The sequence below is a fragment of the Castor canadensis genome, chromosome 6 (assembly GCF_047511655.1).
Source record: "Castor canadensis chromosome 6, mCasCan1.hap1v2, whole genome shotgun sequence".
NCBI lineage: Eukaryota > Metazoa > Chordata > Mammalia > Rodentia > Castoridae > Castor > Castor canadensis.
Genome location: NC_133391.1, coordinates 137,921,999 through 137,946,499, shown reverse-complemented (window position 1 = coordinate 137,946,499; position 24,501 = coordinate 137,921,999). Strand labels below are relative to the sequence as shown.

At 33.5% G+C, this 24,501-nt stretch overlaps 1 protein-coding gene across 1 annotated transcript in view; it reads right to left on the bottom strand.

The window, feature by feature from the left end:
- Positions 1–292: 292 nt before the first annotated feature.
- The window catches only part of Hcn1 (hyperpolarization activated cyclic nucleotide gated potassium channel 1), a 372,019-nt gene continuing 347,810 nt past the window's right edge, over positions 293–24,501 (bottom strand). Inside the window, exons 7-8 of the mRNA XM_074077511.1 lie at positions 8,526–8,690; positions 293–5,410 (exon numbers count right to left, since the gene is read on the bottom strand). Coding sequence (XP_073933612.1) covers positions 4,524–5,410; positions 8,526–8,690 — 1,052 coding nt within the window. The 3' untranslated portion in view covers positions 293–4,523. The remainder of the gene's footprint in view (positions 5,411–8,525; positions 8,691–24,501) is intronic.

Genomic DNA, 24,501 nt, shown 5'->3' with positions numbered 1-24,501 from the left:
AATGACACATATTAATGAAAATATTAATTTCCCCTTGGGGAGAGAATTCCCTCTGGTTAAAAACTCCAAAATGGGAGGGGGAGGAATGTGGGAGTTCTGGCTTTATGTGAGGCCATTTATATTTTCTTTATTCTTCTTAAAAGCAGTTGTGTTTGTGATCATCTAAATCATTTACCTTTTTTTTAAAAAAAATGTCATTTGTTAAAAAGGAAAGAGTTAAAATTGCTTCAAAAAGTCACTGTTATCAAGTGACAGCTGTATGTATAAGTAAGCTTAAACACAGCAACAAATCTTTCAAAGAAAATCTCCAGTTTATTTTTGGAAAAAGAACACTGAATTAAGTCATAGAACCGAGCTGCAACTTGGCCATTCTTTTCAGGACTCAAAATAGCTCAGCATGTAATTATTATATTCTATAAGAATCACATTTCTTTCTCATGATATAGTATGAATAATTTTTTACATAGGCCAGCATGTAATAAAACATTGCTAAGTGTAATGCATATGAACAAAATAAATACACTTGCATTTTGTGGTACATGTTCTACTAAGATGCAGCTAAAGGGAGAAAAGTATGGTCTGAACAGTTTAAAATTATAAATAATGAAAGTGAAATCCTAATGGTAAAATTAGCAAATATAGAAACCTACACTGAAAATGACGGTATGGGGATATTTAAGAGAATCCTGAAGGATAACAGAGATACTTTGAAGCATAAATAGTTCAGGTTCTAAAGTAATACATCAGGGGGCTGGGTGTGGTGACACATGCTGTAATCCAGGTATGCAGGAGGTGGAGATCAGGCAGATTGTGATTTGAGGTCAGCTCAGGCAAAAAGTTAGTGAGATTTTATCTTGACAAACAAGCTGGGCATGTAATCTCAGCTATCCATAATCTCAACTATGCAGGAGGCTGTAGGTAAGATAGGAGGAGTCCAAGGCCAGCCCTGGACAAAAAGCAAGATGCTATCCTAAAAAGAAATAAAGCAAAAAATGTTTGGGGTTATGGCTCAAGTGGCGGAGTACCTGCCCAGCAAGTGCAAGACCCTGAGATCAAACCCCAGTGCTGCCAAAAAGTAAACAGAATAAAGTAATAGGTCTAAAAATTCAATCTCATTTTATTGTGTAAGTCCTTCATGCCCTGTAGGAATTAATTGGAATAACTTGACTATGGACTTTATATAGACTGCTAAAAACACTATTCTCATTTAAATTTGTAAACTGCAAAATAACCATCTTTCTAAAGTGGAACAGCATTCATCTAAGAATCATTTTCTTATGGAGAGGTCACAGAAACTTAGATGAAGAGAATCAATTCCCAAGCCTACCTGTTATCCTCATTGTTTTCTGAAATACTTCACTATTTATCCTCATTGTGATAAAATCCATCTCAGGCTTTTAGGTCTGATTCAACATTCATTTTTAAGGGGAGTTTCTACCATTATCAAAAAGTCTTTTCTAGGCCCAAAGCTAAAACAAAATTAGTCTACATACATAAACTATAGGACAATTATTTCTCATTATCATATCCAATAACACAAAAAGGCTGCATTTTGAAATTAAATAACCACCACATGCTAAGGAAATACAGAACAAAAAATGAATTCAAATTTCACTATATGGAATGGATAAAACAAAGGAATGAATGAGAAAACCATGATCTATTTAAATTGTTCTTATTCTACAGTTATAGAATGTCTATAATTAATTTCATGATGATTTTCAAGTTTAAGCTTTTCTGCAAATCAAATTATAAAAAGAAAGACAGAGGCAAATCTTTACTCATTAATAAAGCAAAACATTTGGTTAGAGTATATTAAAAAAATAAAATATTCATGATTTTAGTTTATTTTCTGTTGAATTTATTATTAATCTTTATATATATTTATATATGTATGGCTTTGAGCAAAGACAAAAGAAATACTCTAACTCATCCCTGATCATACAGTTATAAGAATCACTATATTACTATTTTCCCAGCAGCAAAAAGACCAATCTTTTCAATAACACATTTCTTTCTGTACAGATTAAAACTCCATACTTATGAGCCTAACTATGTACAGAGAAAAGAGGTCACTTTCAACTATCAATGAACCTTTATATTAGAGGAATGTGAGTCAATTATTTTCTTAACCTAAGTACATATACATTCATTCATATATTTATATAATTTACCTTGTACATTTTATTAATTTAACATATAAACCTTAGGGCTTTTTCCATTCTATTACAAAGTGAATAAAAATTGTATGGTTGCACTGAAAGACCATGCAATTCAATTTTGTTTGTTTCCCAATAGTGCTCAAAATAAAAAACCAAAACTTCATATATATATATATATATATATATATATATAAAAATATTTCACTACCAAACCCATTAATCCTATCAAATATAATCCTTTAATAATTTAAAGGACCAGTGCATGATCTTAGTAAGTTGAAGTTAATTCTCATATTTTAATAAAATAAAGGAGTTTTATACTGATATATAAATGGTCTTGCAGCTTTCCCATAGAATTTAGGTAGCCTGAACAATCTCTTTCATCTCTTTGCAGACATGCTGTCATTTGTCACCAGCATGTTAATGATAGCATTACATTGATTGGCTGGCATTGTTGATTACTTCCACACAAGTTGGGATCTGTTAGAAGTTAAGCAAGACAACTCATTTTGGTGTGATAGGTGTTATATCCATGAACAGGCAGCATGGGTCCAACTTCACAGTTTTTGCTTCTGTCCTCAAGTCTATCAGGAGGACCTGCCCCAAGTAATGTGTATTCTTTGTAAAGTCTCTTCTTAAATGTATCATCAGTGCCAGAGATGCTTAAGACTTCCAATTAGGTCATTCTCTTAACTTGCATTATTCACAGAAGTCAGATATATCATCCCATTGTGTTCCAGCCATCCGCCACATTTGTGGGATGCATTAGGCACAAATGATTACTAAGGGACTTCTTTGAGAAGAAGCTGATGCTCACAGACCATAGAAACAATAAAGGAAACAAATGAAGAAACAAAAAATGTTCACAGACATTCAACTTTACCTCTGCTTTCTGTCACCATGTCCATGTTATTTTCGGCACATTTTAAAATAACAAACCTCTTATTTAAGGTCTATGTTAGTAAACCACATGCCTCAAGATTTACTAACCACTTAGTTACAGTATACATAGAGCAAAATGTGTGCTCCCAAACAGACATGATGGTATATTGTATTTATTTAAATTAACACCAAATAAATCACCAAATACAATGAAAACATAGAATACACTTGCAACTCCAAATCAAGCTGTGGTTTACAAATGATTATTCAAATAGTAGTAACAGTGATAATATTAAATGAAAGTGAAAAACCTCACTTCTAGACTTAAGTTATAGATCCAAGTCAGTCTTATAAGAACTCTAAGATAGGCAATTAATGAACTATTATACTTTTCTAGAAATGAGAAATACTGTAAACTTTCCTTACAATGACTGATTTGAACCTATTTTTTTCCCCCAAAAGCATGCAGAGACTATTTTTAGATGCTTGATTATGGCAAGAAGGAAGAAAAGTAATGATTTTTTTTGGTGTGATACAAGCAATTTGTAGATTCTAGCATACAATTTTGCATAAAACATTGCAGGTTAAAATGACATTGTTAGGTTTCAAGTCATTGCATTACAACTGAATAATTGTCACAATTAGGTTTTGTAAAATTTAAAACTCTAAGTTTTGAAGTGAAGCAATAAAACTAAATTCTTAAACACTGACTTTTACCTCCATACAACACAGAATAGCTATTTTTATTTGGGTTGAAAAAGTTATTTACAACTAACATTGATTGAGTCTTGGTAAAAGTCCAATAACACATGAAGACAAATATCCCCTCAGCTTTCAGAAAGATCAATAAACACATTTGAGGTTACACATATTCTTAACAGTGGCAATGCTAATCTCTAATGGTGGCCAAGCAACGTAGTATGTTCTTTCGCCTAATTCAATATTTAAAGCACCAAAATACAATTTAGATCTATAAAGTGGGATTTCCTATTTAATCCCCTGTAATTAATGATTAACAATTTAGATGTGAAGACACAGCTAATGAAAGAAAGCTTTCATTGGTGCTATACCCAAGCTTATTTGAGTTGCCTTTTTAAAATCAGTTTTATTCCCACTGAATCCAAGAACTCTTCATAAAATAGAGAAATACATATATCAAAGGAATTAAGTAAAAGTAGGTTAGAAATGAATAAGCTTACAACAACATTTTAAATCTTTTAATGATTTGAAAGAAAGGAAGACATATAACACTGAATGCTAAACAGGTCTTTTGAACTTGTCTTGGGAATTTAGATATTTATATATAATATATATATTTAATAGAATATGTATATATGTTTTTACATTTTGCATGTAGGCCAGAGCTGTCTAAAATATCTCTTCATAGTAGGCTATATGGATCTATCAGGAGATAGAATGAAATAAGATCTGAGGATATTCTCAGTTTATTAGTCTTTCTGCTTTGACAATCAGCAAGGATCATAAATTTGAAGCAAAACGTGGCTTTTCTGCATCTGGGTCTGTGTTTAAGACTATGGAAGACTCTCTTTGAAGAGCGGCTGCTGGTGGTGGAGGTGCAGGTGGGACTCCTCGGTTGGGGGGAATGGCTCCAGATGACATCTGTCTGAAGAGGGTGACTCGCTGAGGGACAGTGCTCCTGCCTGCTGCGGGAAGGCCCGTGCTGTGGACAGCCGTCATGGGTTGAGGGATGGAGGCCAGGGACTCGCCCACAGTGGGATGAGGTCTGGAGATGAGCGTGGACACCTCATGGGGCAGCGAGGGCTGCGAGGCTGACAGGGGCCTTACTTCCCGGGTCAGGGTGGTGTTATGCAGTGCCTGTGTGCTCTTGTGCACTTCGTTTTTCGGCGTGGAGCTGCTGGGTGTCTGTGGCTGTTGGGGCTGTGATTGTGGCTGAGTCTGCTGGGCCTGGGGCTGTGAGAGCTGCTGCTGCTGCTGCTGCATGAGTGACAGCTGTGAAGCAGTAGGAGAGGCATAGTGGAAAGTTCGAGTGGCCAACGGGCTCTGTACAGAAGGGCTGCAGACTGCAGTGGTGTAGGAGCAGGGTGAGAGGATGGCGGAGGGCTGGGGTGTCTGTGTACTGGGGCTAGGGGAATGCAGGTTGCTATGTGACAGGTTGGTGGCTGTGTACACGGGTGGAGATTGTGTCCTCATGCGAGAGGTTGGGGTAGTGGTTGCAGATGTGGAATTCAGGGCTGTCATTTGAGGATAGTTGATTGGAGCGATTGCCTGTACCATCTCCCTGTCGTGTTTCACAATCTGCTTCAGGATCTCGTTCTCCTGGTTGTTAAAAACACCAGTGTTCAGATCCTTCTGAAACTTTTGAAGAAGAATGGAGTTTTTCTTGCCTGTCAGCAAGAGAAAGACAGACACTTAGAAAAAGCACACATGAGTGATGACATCAGGTTGAGAGTGCCTCCCCCAAGCATTAAGTATATCAGTGTTTCTAAGAATATGTGTAGAAGGCAAGAACTCACCTTGAGACACCAAATAGGAATGAAGTTCTGCCTTGTACACTTCCTGTATCTACCTGGGAAAATACTTATTCCTACTTAAGTCAAGTTGAAAAGACTACCAGATGGCAAAAATTCCCTTTCCAGACGAAATGGAGGTATTTAACAGGAGGGTTATCTTAAAAAAAAGAGGGCAAAGGGTTTTGGGTCAGGCTGGGCTTGGAATCAAGATTTGAATATCAAAATATGTGTTCAAGAAAGGTCAATGGGGAAATAAGAGCCAACACTTGTATTCTGTAACAGACAGTCTACAAAAACTTTAGGTAGATTCTTTCATCTAATTCTTGAGACTGTAAAATAGATGTATTCATAACCCTACTTTTACGAGAATGGAGACCATGACATGGGAAGCCTAAAAATAATGCCAAGAAAACATGGTTAGAAAGTGACAGGGCTAGGAAGGGGAGAGTGCAATTCTGATTCTGCACCCTTGTTACAGATGGATAACAGACTGGTTGTGTCTGTGTCACTTGGTTGACCCTTGATGAATCCATGCTGCATTTTACTAATACCTTCAGGTAATTTCCATGTGCAAATTGGAGAAGTACTATATCAGAGTCTTGTTTTTTGACCAGTGCCTTGAATTAATGATTCTTAATTGTAGCTGCATATTTCTCTCATCTGTGGAGCTTTAAAAATATGCATGTCTGGTTGTACGAATTAAATGTGAATAAACAGACATGAGGTCCAGCAAATTTCCCCAGGTGATCCTTATGTGCAACCAGACTGAGAACCACTTCATGATCATCGATCTTCTGCATGGTCGCTGTGAGGGCCAAGGGCACAGAGCTTGACAGGCTCTCAGCTCAAAGCATGAGTTCTGCTTCCTGTCATCATCTTTGGAGTGGTTTACAATAACTGGATACTCCTTGGCAGAATAACCATTAGAATCAATAGTGAATTGGTGAAAGAAGAGAAAAGTAACAATTTCCATGACATCCTTGATATAACAATGCCCAATTGAATATGATAACTGAAAAGTGAATCAACATGCTAATTCATTAAAAAAACTGTATTGAAAGTAACAAAGTATATTTTTCAAGATGAAAATATATAATTTCTTGACTACTGAGAAAAGTAAACATTTTAAAGTTTTGCCAAAATGGTTATCTTTCCTTCAAAACTATACTAATTTCCCAATAATAAAATCTCTTATAATAGTAAAAAACACAAATGCCGATTTGGCATATTGCCTTACCTAACTAGCGGTTACAGTTACAAGCAATGGTCACAAAACTGAAGAGAATAATGTTTCTTTGTGAGCATTTGAATAGTCAACATTTCCCAATCTAAGTATCTGTAACCATGGAAAAATTAATATACCTTTTCATGTACTGTTACAACTTTATAAAGATAAAATACAAATGCTTAGTACTCATTAGCAATTATATTGTCTATACTACTGATTGCAAACCATTTCATGCAAACTTTCTTTAAAAATTCCAATAATTTAGGCAAAAGTGAAATTATATCGATTGACAAATTTTCTATTATATTATCTTAAATTTTATGCTTTCTCTAAATACATGTAGCTGGTTTAAGAAAAACTCAAATACTCAGAAATCAGTTTCTATGTCTAATATGAACACTCGTACCACAAAAAGGAAACTTGTTTTCAAGGTTATGCTTTCACCAGTACCCACTTCTTTTATGAGCATTTTGTCTCTGGATGATATGTCCTGTCAATTTTCTAAGCTGTCAATATAAATTTATAATATTTTTATTCCAATTATGATGTCCAAATATTACATTTACTTCTCCTAATCTAATTTCAGACCCTTATGCAATCCATTGCTCTACAATATAGAGGGAAAGAAAGATGTGAAGTGTAGGAAAAATTCCACATAACAATACATCAGGTTAAGTCCTTACCTTTAACAAGAACAAAGCAGTTGAGGTACCTTTTTGTTTATTGATCTCAGCCCCACTCCTTATATCCCATTTATTCCTCCCTTCCCATCCTCCCCTTGTACAACAAATATGCATTGTGTGCCAGGTACTGCAAATGTACATCATCCCTCCATTCATAAAGCTTAGCATCTCTAGAGCAATTATTACATTAAGGCAGTGCTGTGTTGGGGGAATTGCAGCAGCTACAGAACATACTGAAGGAACTCAGCCTACAATGGGATAAGATGTCAGAGAAGGTTCTGTAAGGAATTCTTTCCATACTGGTTTATAACAGTCAAGTAGAACTAAATTAGGAAGGTAGCAGAGAAAGGTAGGATGGGCAAAGAGGGCTTAGGTTTGGAAAGTGAATGTAAAACACCTTATGTATATTGGTGTGTTTAGGATATCTAGGAAAGGTCACAGCAGGCCAATTTGAGGTAATTTTACTATGATAATTATGCAAATATTTAGACTGGAATAACTAATGAGGTTTAATTTATATATTTTTATTTGGTAGCAGTAAAGGCTTTTAAATACATTGATGTTTGCTAAATTAATCATCTAGGTTGTGCACTTCTTCAAGGCTTTTTCTGCTTGAGTCTGTATTACAAACATTTCAGTAAGTTTCTACTGAGACCAATTTAAATGTACAAATTTTCAACTTTTAATATAAAGATAAAATGTAAAGTTGTCCTTTAAAAATAAAAAATGAACTTTGTGATAAAATTTGGTTTTCAATACAGACTCATGCCATTGTATTTTAATGCTATTCTAATGCTGTCTAGAATTTGTAGCAGTGCTTTTTACCTGACGATTCAAACGGTTTTTGTATCACTCAGGATGTCAGATTGAGTAGCTAGTAAAAACAGACATGAATAAACAAACCCAGAATAGTCTGAAGAGATAGATGAAACCTCATATCTTCTTAGAAGATGACTACAACTAACTACTATTTCTACACAAACTAACAAGGAAGCTATGATCTAACATTGGAGACTTATGATCCAAATTAATATTAGAACACTAAATTGTGCTTGAAGAAAGTAGAAAACTAGAGTACCTATCCGATCGAGCCGGTCTATGGCAACCGTCTCAAAGGCTCTCCTCATCATTGGATATTCCTCCAGGACCTCATTGAAATTGTCCACAGAAAGGGAATAAAGACGACAGTATGTATCTGCTCGGACACTGGCAGTGCGGCGCCCCTTGGTCAGCAGGCAAATCTCTACAAAAACAAGAAAGAATAACTTGATTGGTCATTTTCTTTTGAAAGCTATAATGGCCCACTACATTAAAAATTTACCTGATATGAAAAACCAGTGATTAGCAACATTGTGTATTTTATCAAGAAATTCTTTCTGACAATTAAAAGTAGCCAAATTTCAGTGTCAATTTTAAAAATAATATTCCATTTTGAACAATTGGGGCTTCAGGTTCAAATAGAAGGAAGATTGAGCTAGCCTTCAACTCCCATTCCAATCACCCTGAAATAACAAAAAAGATGAAGAAAAGGAAAATTTTAAATCCACAATGAAGTTCAAAACATGATGAGATTGTATCAGATGGAAGATTTATGAATTATGGGGAGTAGAAAGCAGATGGTATAATATAGATTGAAATGAATGTGAGTCCAAATATTGTCTCAGAAAGTTCTATGACCAAACAAAAGTGAACAGAGGCTCAGATGAATATATTACAGAATGTCTTAATGTAGTTCATATATTCTCACTGAGATGAGAATGAAAAATAATATTTTAAATGTAAAGAGGGGTTTTATATTTTAATGTCTTCTCAGGAGAATTCCTTGTTAAAATTTACATTCTCAAAATATAGTAAATGAACATTTCTACTTTGTATTTCCTTATTTGCTAACTAATCTACAAGACATAATTTTCTACTTCATTTTCTAAGTTTTATGAACTAAATCAAACTGCTATAGGCTTTGCATTTTTACATTTTGGTGGTTTAAAAAGTTAGCTTAGGACTGGAGTCATGACTCTAGTGGTAAAGTACCTGCTTTGCAAAGTACAAAGCCCAGAGTTCAAACCCCAGTCCCACCGAGAGAGAGAGAGAGAGAGAGAGAGAGAGAGAGAGAGAGAGAGAGAAATTTGTTGATATATTGCAAAATAAGGGCTTCTGAAATTTGGGAAGGTAGAGATGACTTCAGAAAATGCCATCTAAACCATCAATTATCTTGTTTTGTTGTTAATGTAGTTAAATGTGTTGTAAACTGAATACATGATATTCTTGAGTGTTTTATTTGTGTATATGTTTGTGTTTGTGTGCACATATATTTGGTGTTTGGATGGTAGGATGAATCTATATGGCCAATATTTAAACAAATTGACATGTCATATAATTTGCCTGGTACTTTAAACAATATAATGAAATGAAGCATTTCACAACTACCCCAAAATGAAATTCCTGTGTCACTAAAGAAAGTTTAACACATTAAGTAGCAAAGGTCATTAAAAGTATGTATTCTTTCTAGCTCAGGAATTTCACTTGACTATTTAACCTAAGGTGGCAGTGTTAATTAGAATAAGGTTTACAGTGATATACTTTATGCAATTATTTATACATCTAAAATTATGAGAATGCTCTCAATGTTTAATAATTCAAAATTCATAATCAACTATATGATTTCTGTATGAATGAGGTGACAGTCATTAAAAGTAAAACTTTTAAAGCCTAAATGATAACAGAAGGACATGAAAACTTAAGCAAGAAAGCTGAGAAACAAAATTTTAATCACAGTTTTATTCTTTTTTCAATTTCCTTTCATGCAAAATATTTTTTGTTTGTGAACATGCATGATTTTTAGTCTAAAAACCTCATTTAGGAAAGAATACTATCTGCATAGAATACGGAAAAAAAAAGTAGATGAATATAAACCTCTTCATTACATTGTTATTGCAGAAAATGTCCTCATTTTACCTTATACGATTTTAATATAGAATTATATTTAATTTTATATTAATTAATTAATTAATATTGTATTTGGGTACATAGACTTTTAATTTTCAAATGCCATATATTTTTCTCTATTTATTGCCTTTTTAAAAATTACAACCTCCTCTTTTGTTGTATATGTGATGCCCTCTGTTTCCCAGTAGATGTTCTTTTTTTTTTTTTTCCTTTTTCTTTTATTATTCATATGTGCATACAAGGCTTGGCTCATTTCTCCCCTCTGCCCCCACCCCCTCCCTTACCACCCACTCCGCCCCCTCCCTCTCCCCCGCCTCAATACCCAGCAGAAACTATTTTGCCCTTATTTCTAATTTTGTTGTAGAGAGAGTATAAGCAATAATAGGAAGGAACAAGGGTTTTTGCTGGTTGAGATAAGGATAGCTATACAGGGAGTTGACTCCCATTGATTTCCTGTGCGTGGGTGTTACCTTTTAGGTTAATTCTTTTTGATCTAATCTTTTCTCTAGTACCTGTTCCCCTTTTCCTATTGGCCTCAGTTGCTTTTAAGGTATCTGCTTTAGTTTCTTTGCGTTAAGGGCAACAAATGCTAGCTAGTTTTTTAGGTGTCTTACCTATCCTCACCCCTTCCTTGTGTGCTCTCGCTTTTATCATGTGCTCAAAGTCCAATCCCCTTGTTGTGTTTGCCCTTGATCTAATGTTCTGATTTTGAGTGTTGGGTACATATATTATAACATAGAGAAAGTTCAGCAATGTTAAGTGAAAGAAGACATAAGAGTCCACTTACTGCATAATTCAATTTATAAGAAATATCCAGAAAAGATAAATTTATAGACACACATGACAGATTTGTGGTTGGTGTAGCAAAGGATGAAAAAGGTGACTAACAATAAATGGAAATTGTGAATTGCTTTGGGTAGAATGGAGATTTTAGTCATATTATTTATTCAATCCAGGAACACTGTAAGTCTTTTCATTTTTTTGTGTGTTATCTTTAGTTTCTTTCATTAGAATTTTGTGGTTTTTTTTTATTTTAGAGGTCTTTCACTTCTGGATTAAATTCCTTCCTAGGTATTTTATTTATTTATTTTTATAGTTATTGTGAATGCAATTGCTTTTGTGATTTTTTTCTTAGCAATACTATTATTGATGTACAAAATCCTACTAATTTTTATATGTTTATTTTATATCCTTCACTTTACTTAATTTGTTTGTCACTTCTAGTAGTCTCCAGTGGAGTCTTTAAGTTTTTCTGTATATAGAATCACATTGTCTACAAACAGGGATAATATTTCCCATCAAATAGCAAAGAAATTCACGCTGAATTATACAAGAAATCCTAAAATTCATATAGAAGCACAGAAAATCCTAAATTACAAAGGTAATCCTGAGCAAAAAGAATAAATCTGGAGGCATCATCCTTCCTGATTTCAAAATATAAAACAAAGCTATATGAATGAAAACAGAATGAAATTACACCATAGGAGACTCACAACCCAATAGAGTAAAATGAAGTGCTCAGAAATAACCCCATGTTTTCATAACCAACTGAGTTTTTGCAATGATGCCAAAAACACATGTTGGAGAAAAGACAGCCTCTTCAATAAATGATGCTGGCAAAACTGAATATTCACATGCAGGACATCATAAACTTGATCACTATCTCTCATAATTTAGAAAAATAAACTCAAAATTGATCAAAGACCTAAAGGTAAGACCAGAAACTATTTTCAAAAAGATTAAGGATACAAAATGCTGGTGAGGATGTTAAAAAAGGAGAACCCATACACTGTTGTGGGAATGAAAATTAATGCAGGCATTATGGAGAACAATATGGAGGTTTCTTAAAATAATAAAAGTAGATCTAATGTATGACCCAGAAATCCTATCACTGGGTATATGTCCAAAGGATATGAAATCATTATGTCAAAATCATTATGCTCTCCTATGTTCCCTGTAGCACTATTCATAATAGCCAAGAAATGGAAATAGCCTACTTATCCATCAACTGATGAATATATAAAGGAAATTTGATAATATGTACACTAGAATGCTTTTCAGCCATAAAAGTGATGAAATCTTGCCATTTGTGACAATATGGATGGAACTGTAGATCATTCTGTTAAGTGAAGTAAGTCAAGCACAGAAAGACAAAAAACCACATGACTTCGTTCATATAATATGGAATCTAAAAACATTGATCTCACTGAAGTTGAGAGTAGAATGAGAGGAGAATGATGGCATGTGCAAAGGTTGATCACCAGATAATAAGTTGCTTTTAGGTAGGGCCAAGAAGTTCTGGTGTGCTATTGTACAGTAGGATGACTACAAATAACAATAAAGTACTTATACATTTCAAAAATCTAAGGAAGGATTTGAAAAGTGTTCACCATAAGTAAATGATAAACATTTGAGGAGATATGCTTAACCAGATTTAAACATTTTATAATTTATACAGGTATCAAAGTATCACATAGTGTTCGATAATACGTTTTAATGTTTTATGTGTAAGTTAAAAATTAAAATCTTTTGAAATGAAAGAAGGAGATGGAAATGCTACCTTACCTTAATCTAATGAATGCAGGTTATATGCATGTATTTAATTGTCAATATATACAATTAAAATAATAATCCTGAAGTTTAAAAAAATGTTATCCAAACTCTAAGATCATTGACTCTTTCTTAATTGTCCTAGTTCTCCTTCTTCTTGTTCAACAGCTCTGGGAAGGAACCTCCCAGGAGAGAAAATATTTGGCTGCAGGTTTTTCTGTATGAGGAGTGAGGGATGGAGAGTCAACTGCTCACAATAAGACCTTCAGCATAAGACACCTTCTTTTCCCCTCACTTTTCATTCTACCTTCTGTGAACCTGTTGTCACTTAGCAAGGAGCTGCTCTAGGATTCCTCCAGGAGGATGTCTACTATCTCCCTGGTCTCTCTCTCTCTCTCTCTCTCTCTCTCTCTCTCTCTCTCTCTGTGTGTGTGTGTGTGTGTGTGTGTGTGTGTGTGTGTGCTTTTCTGGCCTCTATCATCTGAGGTCTTAATATAATGGATATATAATACATGTACCTAATGGAACAGACCTGCATGTGGTACATGGTATAATTCCCAATTATAAGTAATGCTGCTTGATCAATCAGTTATGGAAGGTCATTGGTAAGGAAATAAATACTTCAAACTGGAGGTTTTATAAATATTTCAGGGCTATATGAAAATCATGGACATGTATTATGAGATCTTGACCAAAATATTTCCTACATTTTATTATATATGTATTATATTATATTTCCTATATTCTACTATATTCTATTGCCATATCAGTAAAGCTTAATGATCTTTCTCAACAAATCTTACTCTACATTTTATTTTAAAAGATGGTGTACCTAAACAAATAATCATTTTATTTTTGTAATTTGTATTGTTGAAACTGATCATTTAGTTTGATCTTCCCGGCTAACTTATGAAGCAGAGGGCTATTTTGGTGATCTTATTTAGCAGTGATGATTGGCTTCCTGTTGATTGAGCTATGTGCATCCAAATGTGTGTGTTATTTTAGAGATTTTTTTTTTCTTGGCATAGTATAAAGAGTATTGGCCTGGGGATTTGAAATCCTGTATTATAGCTTAAACTGATTATTCTTGGCTGTGAAGATTTGGACAAATACATTCTTTGGGCTTTGTTATAAATTGAAAAGCTCAATTACAACTCTAGAGTTTGAGTAACATTTAAATCTGTAACCTAGACTTTACTCATCTCTAAACTCTAAAGTCTCAGGGTCTGTAGTGTCTACATGCTACATAGTAGGTGTTTAATGTTTTCTCAACTGAATCATTCAACCAAATAGCAACATGTTCTACAAAATGAATGGTTTAATCACTTACATAAACATCATCCATTTGCCTTTAATACATTTCTCTCCATGAAGAAACTAAGGACTAAACATAACCATACTAACAAAGTCCTTTCAAGAGTTACATAATGGATGTTGTTCATTAGCAACTCAAAACTCATAAGCCATTATCTTTCTGTATCTCCTCAGCAATTTCTCAGTGAGAAACAGAACAGTAGTGAGAAGTAGAAACAGCCACTGGTCAGTATGAAAGACACTTAAAATAGTCCTGTCTTCTTTTGAAACTTCTATACTCAGTTTCTACAACAAATGACAGAATTAAGAAATGATAAACACTTAGAAATAAATAAAAGTAAGCCTTCTGATGATGAGTCTTAGATTTCATGAATTAAATTTCTAGATTCTATATGAATTCAGAGAGTGATTTTCTGTGAATTAAGTTATTCTTAATATTAAGTTAATAACTTATTAACTTATTTGGATATTCACTTACTGAGTAGAACAGCCCTATGTTAGGTGAGGTGGTTTTGTATATTTACTGTATTTGTGTGTGTGTGTGTGTGTGTGTGTGTGGTTTGAATAAAAGATGGAGGGAGCAAAACCAACTTAGTGACCTGCATTTCACAGTATCCTTTAGATTTCATGCAAATTATCACCATTTAAAAATTTTTTATACTAAATTTTCTGTAATAGTTGTATACTCCTAGCTGATATAAGACATTTTAAGGATAATAATTATAAACCTACATTGTAGTGGGCTCACATTGAATTTTGAGCCCAGACAAAATGATCAGGTAATCCTATGAAAATACAGAAGATGATATATGATCCCAAGGCCCACAGGAAATTCTATTCTTAAGATTTAAATAATAAAATATTAGTTTTCCTGCTGGGTACCTCCACATTGTAATAGAACTTGCCAAATGTTTTATTTACAACCTTTAAGCAACACTAGACATCTCTAAGGTTTTTGTGAGGTCTATAAAGAATAAAATATCTAGAGAATTTAGAAATGTTTTCTTCAATATAGACATGTCCTTACTAAGGATAAAATTAACTTGCTTTTGGATACTTAGGTTGGTTTCATAAAGAAAATAAAATAAAACACAAAGATATGAAATAAGACTCCTTAAAAACAAAGTGTAGCTAAATGATACATATTTTTAAAGAGCATCATTGCATATTTTCTAGAACCTGTTTGTTGTTCTACTCTTTTCATTTTTTTTCTTATTTGCTCAACTAGGAATTTTCTAGTAATGTAATGCAATTCTTTAAAAACCTTAGTTTAAATTTTCTTAGTCATAGGTCCATTCGTCTGTATATTATAATCTATATTATAATGATGTGTGCACATAATGAGGGCTTGACATATCAAATTTCATTTGGCATAATTTTCCCTACTTTCTTTACAGAAATTTTTGAAATGGCTAATAAGTTTATTTTCACCCAGGTAAGATGAAAAATGTCAGTAATGTACCCTGTCCAAGGCACATGAAAAAACTCTGTTCCCAATTTCAGCATCAAGAGGAATGTATGGCTGGGGAGATTAGAAATGACCTAGCATGCTGTACATCCACTTTTAATAATCCTTAGGGTAAAAGATGTATCATCTGCCCCATGCTGTTCTTGCTGACATTTGTTAACCTTGATTGTAAACATTCAAGTCCACTTGACATTACTGTCACCTATATAAGCAGTCATTTTTACAAGGTAGGGCAAATACCTTCAAGCATCCTGCAACTCAGAAACATTTTCCTGACCTCTAAAACTTCTTGACTTTGCAAAGACTCAGAGTTAATTTGGAACCCATGACAGAAAGTTCTAAAGTAATGTGCTTAGGCTGAGTTTCTAGAATTTATAGGAAAAAATTTACTCAGTTGATCATTGTAACCTACAGTTGTTTCCTTCTCTGAAGTCAATACCATGAAGTAAAAGTAATTATCTATTGTGTGCCAAAACACTAACTTCTGAGAAATTTTTTAGGTTGCTAATCCAGTGTTTCATAATAATGTGCAAAAGAAAATATGACTTTTTGTTTTCCTTCTTTCACTATGCTAGTGAACTAGTAAAATACTGTATTTGTACTGCATAGGAGATGGTAACATCTGGATTAAAGAATTTGCATATCAAGCTTGGCTACTGGAAATATTTTTGACGTTAAATAGATTTGATAGGGATCTACGGAAATTTAGGTAGGATAGAACATTAAATAAATTCTGATTTTTTTAGTAATTGATGTTATTTCACATTTTATATAATTTTCAGAAACACAAATTAAAATTTCACATTTTGATTTATGAAGGAATAGTCATATATATGTAGATATATCATAATGCATCTTTGACTAATCAGAGTGTAGAGCTTTGCTTTTATATTAAGATATAACCGGTCATTTGAATATACATAATCATGATCCAACTTGCCCCATTACTAGTCCTCTTCTCTATGCCTGTCAATTGTTATTTATAGTTTTTTAGATCACTTAAAGTTATTGCCTTGTAAAGCAAACCTTATTTTGCCTGATAAGTTTAATTAATTCATATCTCTTTAAACATATAAGTTAGAGTGACTACCCAGTGCCCCGAGTGTTGAGCTTGTGACATCTTACACAAGTTTTGCATTGGTAAAGTTGACATGTAATTAATTAAATAGTGCCTGTGAAGTATCCAGCACAAGCCTAGCACATTTTTGACAGTTGTAAAATAGTACAATTTTTCTTTCCTTTTGTCCTTATGTTCTTTCTTTTTATCTTATAATTATTATTTGTGACTTTGGCTCTATATGAGAGAACCAAGAAAAAAGTTGAGCTGTGTACGTCAAGTTGCTCTCCAAGTTTATGAAATATAATTATCTTCTCCCACACGCTTGACTTTCTTGTAAATAATTTGTTCATAAGAAACCAGTCCAGTTCCTAAGACTGTATCTGGCGTATGATGGCCTCACAGTTGTAGATAGCCTGTTTTAATTGTCCCAGGGAGAATTTATCTTTGTGTCACTTCTCTATTTTGAACATCTTGCATCTTAGTTCCTGCCATACGTTATCAAACTTACTTGATTATCTTTCTCTATACTAACCTTTAAAGTCCTATGAGGCAAGAATGACTATCACATTTGCAATGTTTATCACTTAGCCTACATTTATACAAATAGAATTTAGTCAGGGAATGTGGAATGAATGAGTCAATAAATGAAAAGCAGAATGCCTTATACCAGATCATAAATATTCTCTCTAAAATGAGGTTTCACATTTGAACACAACTATCCAAATAGCTTGTCTTTTTGAGAAACTGGTTCCATCTTCTAGAAGTCATGAAGCTGTTATCTGGTTTCAACTGATCATAAACATGTTTAGGAACTCAGGTTGTCTGTTGTCTGTTAGTCTCATTGTGACTCTTTTGGCTACCTGTTTACATAAAATCAGATTTATACAATGTTGTTTATAAAACAATATCTAGTCTGTATTTATACTGCTTATTTTTGAGAAGTTAAAATATGTGTAATGGACTTTACCTCAGTAAAATAAATTCTCATAATATCTCCTGGCTAAATAAGAAGCAATTACTGCTAACCTCATGCCAGCCCATGTCATATACATGGAAGTTTTAAATCTGTTAGGTGACTGAAATAAAATTTACATAAAAATATCAAAGCTAAAAAAGCTAAAACCACAGTTTTCTTTCTTATACCTGGCTTTGAAAATCCACAAGGTCATTCCAAATTTTTCCTTTTGATTTTAAGTGTACCAATGCTCAATTCTTTAAAAGTTAATCAAACACCTTGAATTATAAATGTCTTTAAAAAACTGCTAGCTTTTAAAAAATTCATCAAATGATTTCAGCTCTTAGATATCTCAAATGTGGTTTAATTTGAAGTGATATCTGGACAGCTCTGTTTTCCTGTGTGACTTAATATGCTTACACAAAAAGGAAAAAAAAAGATTGCAAAGCATTACAGAAATATCAATAGTTATTTTTGAGACAAGTCTACTGTGGGAAAAAGAAGTTATTTGTTCTTTGTGTACCAAATCATTTACCTCTTTGTCTCTCCCTCTCTCACATGTATGTCACATGTACACACGATAAACATTTTAATACACATTTTCTTAGTTTATTTAGCACAGATTGGATTATTTATTGCAGGGTTCATCTTTTTCTAATATGCATAGGAATTATCTGGATGTCTTTTTGAAAGCAGATTAGGATTGAGTAGGTCTAAAATTGGGCCTCAGAATCTGCATTTTTAATAAGCTTTTAGGTGATGCTAGTGATGAGATTTGTGGAAACGAATTTTTGTTAACTATCAGATTTACATCTAAAGCAAGGTTCCTTACTTAGAAGAAATTGGAAAATATAGAAAAAAGGAATGGAAATGAAGGGATAATAAATGTCCAAGTAAGCAAATTACAATCTTTGAAACCAGCACCTTGAAGGAAACTCTGGAGATACCAAACATGGGAATAACACTGATCCTGTCTGAAAGAGTTGACAATTGATTAGAAATTTAACCAGTATTTTTTAAAGCTTAAGAATTAATCCTAAGCTAAATTTTCTGCTGGTGACTTTATACAACCTTAAGTAACACATCATTCATCATAGTATACACAGTTCTGCACATTATGTGTATCGTGTAGGGCCTTGGTTAAGCTTTGAAACAAGTATAAGAATTGTATTTCATAAGGCATGGAGATGAAAAGAGGACAGGGAGGAAAAATGGGAAGGGGAGAGGAGGACATTAGGATGCAGTAGCATGAGTACAGTTTCATGGAAAAGGTTGGGATTGTACACAACTATGAAAGAGTAGCCTCACAGGATCATAGGAGTTTGCTTATGCAATAGGGAGTCTTCCCTAAAAAGGTTGGTCTTACTCTAGAATATCATTGTATGGACCATGGGGAAGGAATCTGTGTATAAAATTCTGTTTTAGGAAACATGACATATTTATGACAAAGAATACATATGTACATTTGATTTTTAAAATGAACCAAGAAGGAGGTTCTTAGCAGTCAAAATAAAGATGCATGAAGAAGTTTTGGCAATAAATAATCCAATAAATACTTCTGAGTATTCCAAAGTATCACATGAGATTCCACTTTGAAATATCTCTTTGTAAAAGAAAATAGCAAATTTTGTTATGCAAATGAAGCAATCTATTATCTGCCCTCAACTAAGAAAGCAAATACACTCATCAATTAATCCTAATGAATGTGAATATCTATTTATCTTTTCACACTTGAAGAAATGTCTATATGACAATATTTCACTCAAAGAAATTCTATATGACAACTAATGAGCAAACTCAAGATAATAATTACAATCATAAAAATGATACCAAAGTTCTAAATTTTAAAATTTTGTGTATAGACTCAAGTATGTATTGATAGGAAATAATTCACATTAGTAATTAGCTACTTTTGTTAGCAATATGTACTAGTTGATAGAGGTAAAATGCATATGCATTAAACATATGACAATGATAAGAAAAATATATTTTGCAGAATAATTTTGTTTGTATCACCTTATTTGAAATAAGTTAAATTTGGAGAAAGGGCTAGTTTTGAAATAAGGGGTTAGGAATTCTAAAACAATATGTTATCACTGAGTTTTTGTTCTGATTTTGTACTGAATTATGAAATACTTTTAAAATTTTTAAAAGTTTAATAGGAAAGACTTACAGAATCTAAAACACTTAGAAAAATTAAAAGTAAGTTTTGAAAGATAAAAGATATATAATTTATTATAATATAAAGTCAGGACAAGAAAAGTGTATTTATGTATCTCAAAAACGGGCACAAACCTGTTTAAAAGCATCCCTTAAAACAGAATAGAGGACCCAGATATGAATCCACACAACTATGCCCACCTTATTTTTGACAAAGGTGTTAAAAATACACAATGGAGAAAACATAGCCTCTTCAACAAATGTTGTTGGGAAAAGTGGTTAGCCGTCTGCAAAAAACTGAAACTAGATCCGACTAGTATCAACTCAAAATGGATCAAGGACTTTAACATCAGACACCAAACTCTAAAGTTGGTACAGAAAGAGTAGCAAATACTTTGGAAGTAATAGGTATAGACAAAGACTTCCTCAATAGAAACTCAGCAACTAAGAGAAAGTATAGACAAATGGGACTTCATAAAACTAAAAAGCTTCTGCACAATAAAAGAAATTGTCTCTACACTGAAGAGACCACCCACAGAGTGGGAGAAAATATTTGCCAGCTATACATCAGACAAAGGACTGATAGCCAGAATATATAGAGAACTCAAAAAACTAAACTCTCCCCAAATCAATGAACCAATAAACAAATGGGCAACTGAACTAAACAGAATGTTCTCAAAAGAAGAAATTCAAATAGCTAAAAAACACGTGAAAAAATGCTTACCCTCTCTAGCCATAAAGGAAATGCAAATCAAAACCACACTAAGATTCCACCTCACCCCTGTTAGAATAGCTATCATTAGCAACACCACCAACAACAGGTGTTGGCAAGGATGAGAGGGAAAAGGAACCCTCATACACTGCTTGTGGGAATGCAAACTAGTGTAACCACTATGGAAAAAAAATTGGAGGCTTCTTAAAAATCTAAACATAGATCTTGCATATGATCCAGCAATCCCACTCCTGGGGATATACCCAAAGGAATGTGACATGGGTTACTCCAGAGGCACTTGCACATGTTTATTGCAGTGCTATTCACAAGAGCAAAGTTATGGAAACAGCCAAAATGCCCACTACTGACAAATGAATTAAGAAAATGTGGTATTTATACACATGAATTCTACTCAGCAATGAAGAAGAATGAAATCTTATCATTTGCAAGTAAATGGATGGAACTGGAGAACATCATTTTGAGCAAGGTTAGCCAGGATCAGAAGACCAAAAATCATATGTTCTCCCTCATATGCGGACTTTAGATCTAGAGCAAATACAGCAATGTAATTGGACTTTGGTTACATGATAAGGTGAGAGCACACAAGGGAAGTATGAGGATAGGTAAGAAACCCAAAAAACATGACAGTATTTGATGTCCTCAATGCAGAGGAACTAATGCAGAAACTTTAAAGGCACAGAGGTCAATAGGAGAAGGAGATCAGGAACTAGAGAAAAGGTCAGTTTGAGAAGAATCAACTTAGAATGTAACACATTTGTGCATGGAATCAATGCTAGGAAACTCCCTGTATAGCTATCCTTATCTCAACTAGCAAAAATGCTTTGTCTTTCATATAGTTGTTTATACTCTCTCTTCATCAAAATTAGAGATAAAGGCAGAACAGTTTCTGTCTGGAAGCGAGGGGGTGGGGTATGGGGGAGAAATGACCCAAACATTGTATGCACATATGAATAAACGGGAAAAAAAGTTTCCATTAAAATAAAAAAAGGATTTTGTTTTTGTTGAATACTAGCAAAACATAACTAACATACTCTGGTGCTAGACTATTTATTTATAAATATAAACTTTCATTATTTTTGCATCATCGTTAACATATTAGTAGAAATTCTTAAATAGAGTGGGTGCAAGGAAATGAAGGAGAATGATGGAGGGGATGAATTCAACTGTGGTATATTGTAAGAACTTTTGTAAATGTCACAATGTACCCCCAGCACAACAATACTACTACAACTAATAATAGTAATAATAATAATAATAAAACCTATGCACACAGATATATAACATAAAATAAAAAAAGATGAATGACAGTTGGAACTTCAGAGATTAAGTTAGAATGAAGGCAGAGTTGAAAAGATCTAGGATGAAAATAAAACATTAAAAAAAAGCAATTTTTAATGTTACTTGACCATTTATTATCCCAATGTATAAAACTAAATGTGATTCTCTAGACCAGGGTTTATCAATCTGATAATTCTGTCCTGTACAGTGTGAAATGTTTAGCTTTTAGTTTGGAAATAATAATTTTGAAACTTTGGTGGAAATGTTCAGCATGACCTAGATTTGCTGCTTTCCAGCAGCAAACCTTTTGCACCAGACGTACTACACTGAAGCATAACCATAGAGCTGTTGAGTTTGGGATGAGAGGGAGTGCTCAGTAGACAAGTGAATGAAACCAGATTATGGAAGGTTTTGAAATCCAGATTAAGTAATTTAAAGCTTGTTTTACAGCATTTAAGTGTGAATTTTTAATTCAATTTGGGGAAGAGTTCTCCTGTCTTCATAAAACTTGCCCTAAATCTTCAAAAACTTTCTTTAAGAATCCAAGATGGGAAACATATTATTTCTTTGTGTCTTTGTTCAAGTTTGGATGATCTCTACAACAGAAGCTTAAATTATGCTTTAGATATCAAAGCAACTATAATTAAACTCTTTGGGACATTTGCTTTGATTATGTAATCTTTTTTGGATTATCTTCTTGGAACATTGTAAAATGAATGCTAATCACTCTGTTAATGAGCTAAATCTATTTAAACATATTAGACATGCTTTTCAAAAACTCCCTATTTTTCTTCCCAATTTAAGTATCAGGTAACTTTGGTTGGCTTATCCATTTAATTAAGCAGGTTGAAAAAAGAGCTTTGTAGAAAAGTCCATGGCTACTAGACATAGATACAAAATGAGAGAAAGGGAAATACATTTTATATGTTAGTAAGCAGTAGATAAAGTAAAAACTCTTATGACAAAGAAAGTTTTATTAAGTTGAGGGTTTTTGCTAGTGTGTACAGACAAAAAAGTATTTGAGGGCTTATAGACTAAGAAAATAGGGAAGCTCTTCTGTCTCACTGGCAGTAGCATATCTTAGAGAAAATAAAAAAAAACTACATCTGTTTCTTAATACCAGGATATATGGTTAAATTATCAAATTTGCGCTGATATCAAAACACAAAGTGTTTTGTAGAAAAAATGTAGTAAAATGTGCTCAGTGCATTTCAAATAGGACTATCAAATATCACTGAAAAAGAATTTCTGATATAGTTTCCATTACAGAATGATAGCTATATAAATTTAATGAGGATTCATTAAATATCTCTTCAAGAATAATAGGCTGGATGCTGGTGGCTCACGCTTGTAATCCAGCTACTCAGGAGGCAAAGAGCAGGAGGATCATGGTTCGAAGTCAGCCCAGGCAAATAGTTCCTGAGACCCTATCTTGGAAATACCTAACACAAAACAGGGCTGGCAGAATGGTTCTAGTGGTAGACTGACTGCCTAGCAAGCATGAGGCCCTGAATTCAAACCCAAGTACTGCCAAAAAAAAAAATGCTTAATAAAATGTTGAAAACTACTCCTGACTTACATTGTCAGTACTGTTTGATTTGCATTTATGTGCACAATGAAGGGGCATTTGAAATTACCTTGTCATTATTGATGTAAAAAAAAAAGTCTTTTTTTGCTATTGGTTTTTTAAATAAGTTATATGCTACAAAATGCCTTGGAAATACATTAAAAAGTATGAGTGCAAGTTACATTTAATGAGTAGATAGTGTGAAGAACATTTGTGTCACACAGGTAATCTTTCTTTAGTTGGCCTTTTAGCTAAAGATAATGGACAAGTTCTTGTAGTCAAAATGAACAGAACTCTTCCCCAAACTGAATTAAAAATTCACACTTAAATGCTGTAAAACAAGCTTTAAATTACTTAATCTGGATTTCAAAACCTTCCATAATCTGGTTTCATTCACTTGTCTACTGAGCACTCCCTCTCATCCCAAACTCAAATGCTTCACATTTCTAGCTGTGTGCTGCATACTGTGTTTTTTATGGGGAACATAAAGATAGATTAGACATGTCAGCAGCCCTCATGGATCTAACTATTCATTCTTTCAATGAGCTCTTGGTCATTCCTCTTGTATATTGTGTTTTTGTTTTTCTCCTGCAACTCCATCCATAAGGTCCTCTATGCGTATTCCACCTATTTAGTGAAATAATCTCATTTACATAACCCTCCTCAAATACCACAGACTGTGTTCATGGAGACACATCACCCATACACTTATTTACCAGCAAGGTTTGGGCCAGTATTTATATTTTTTAATGTATCTTTTTCTTTCTGCCTTCATGTTACTAACAGCTTTCAAAAGAAGAATTATTTTTTCTCATTCATTGAGAGCTAGTCATCTGAGTCTTTAATACATTAGCACAGATCCCTGGTACTGCAAACTGACTATTGATCCTTAAGGTTTACAAGTTATCCATTCCAGAGGCACTTACTCATTAACTCAATAAATATATGTGAGATCATCATGTGTATAGAAAACCTATAAATCCAACAATAAACTTGTAAATATGATGCATAAATCCTTGTATT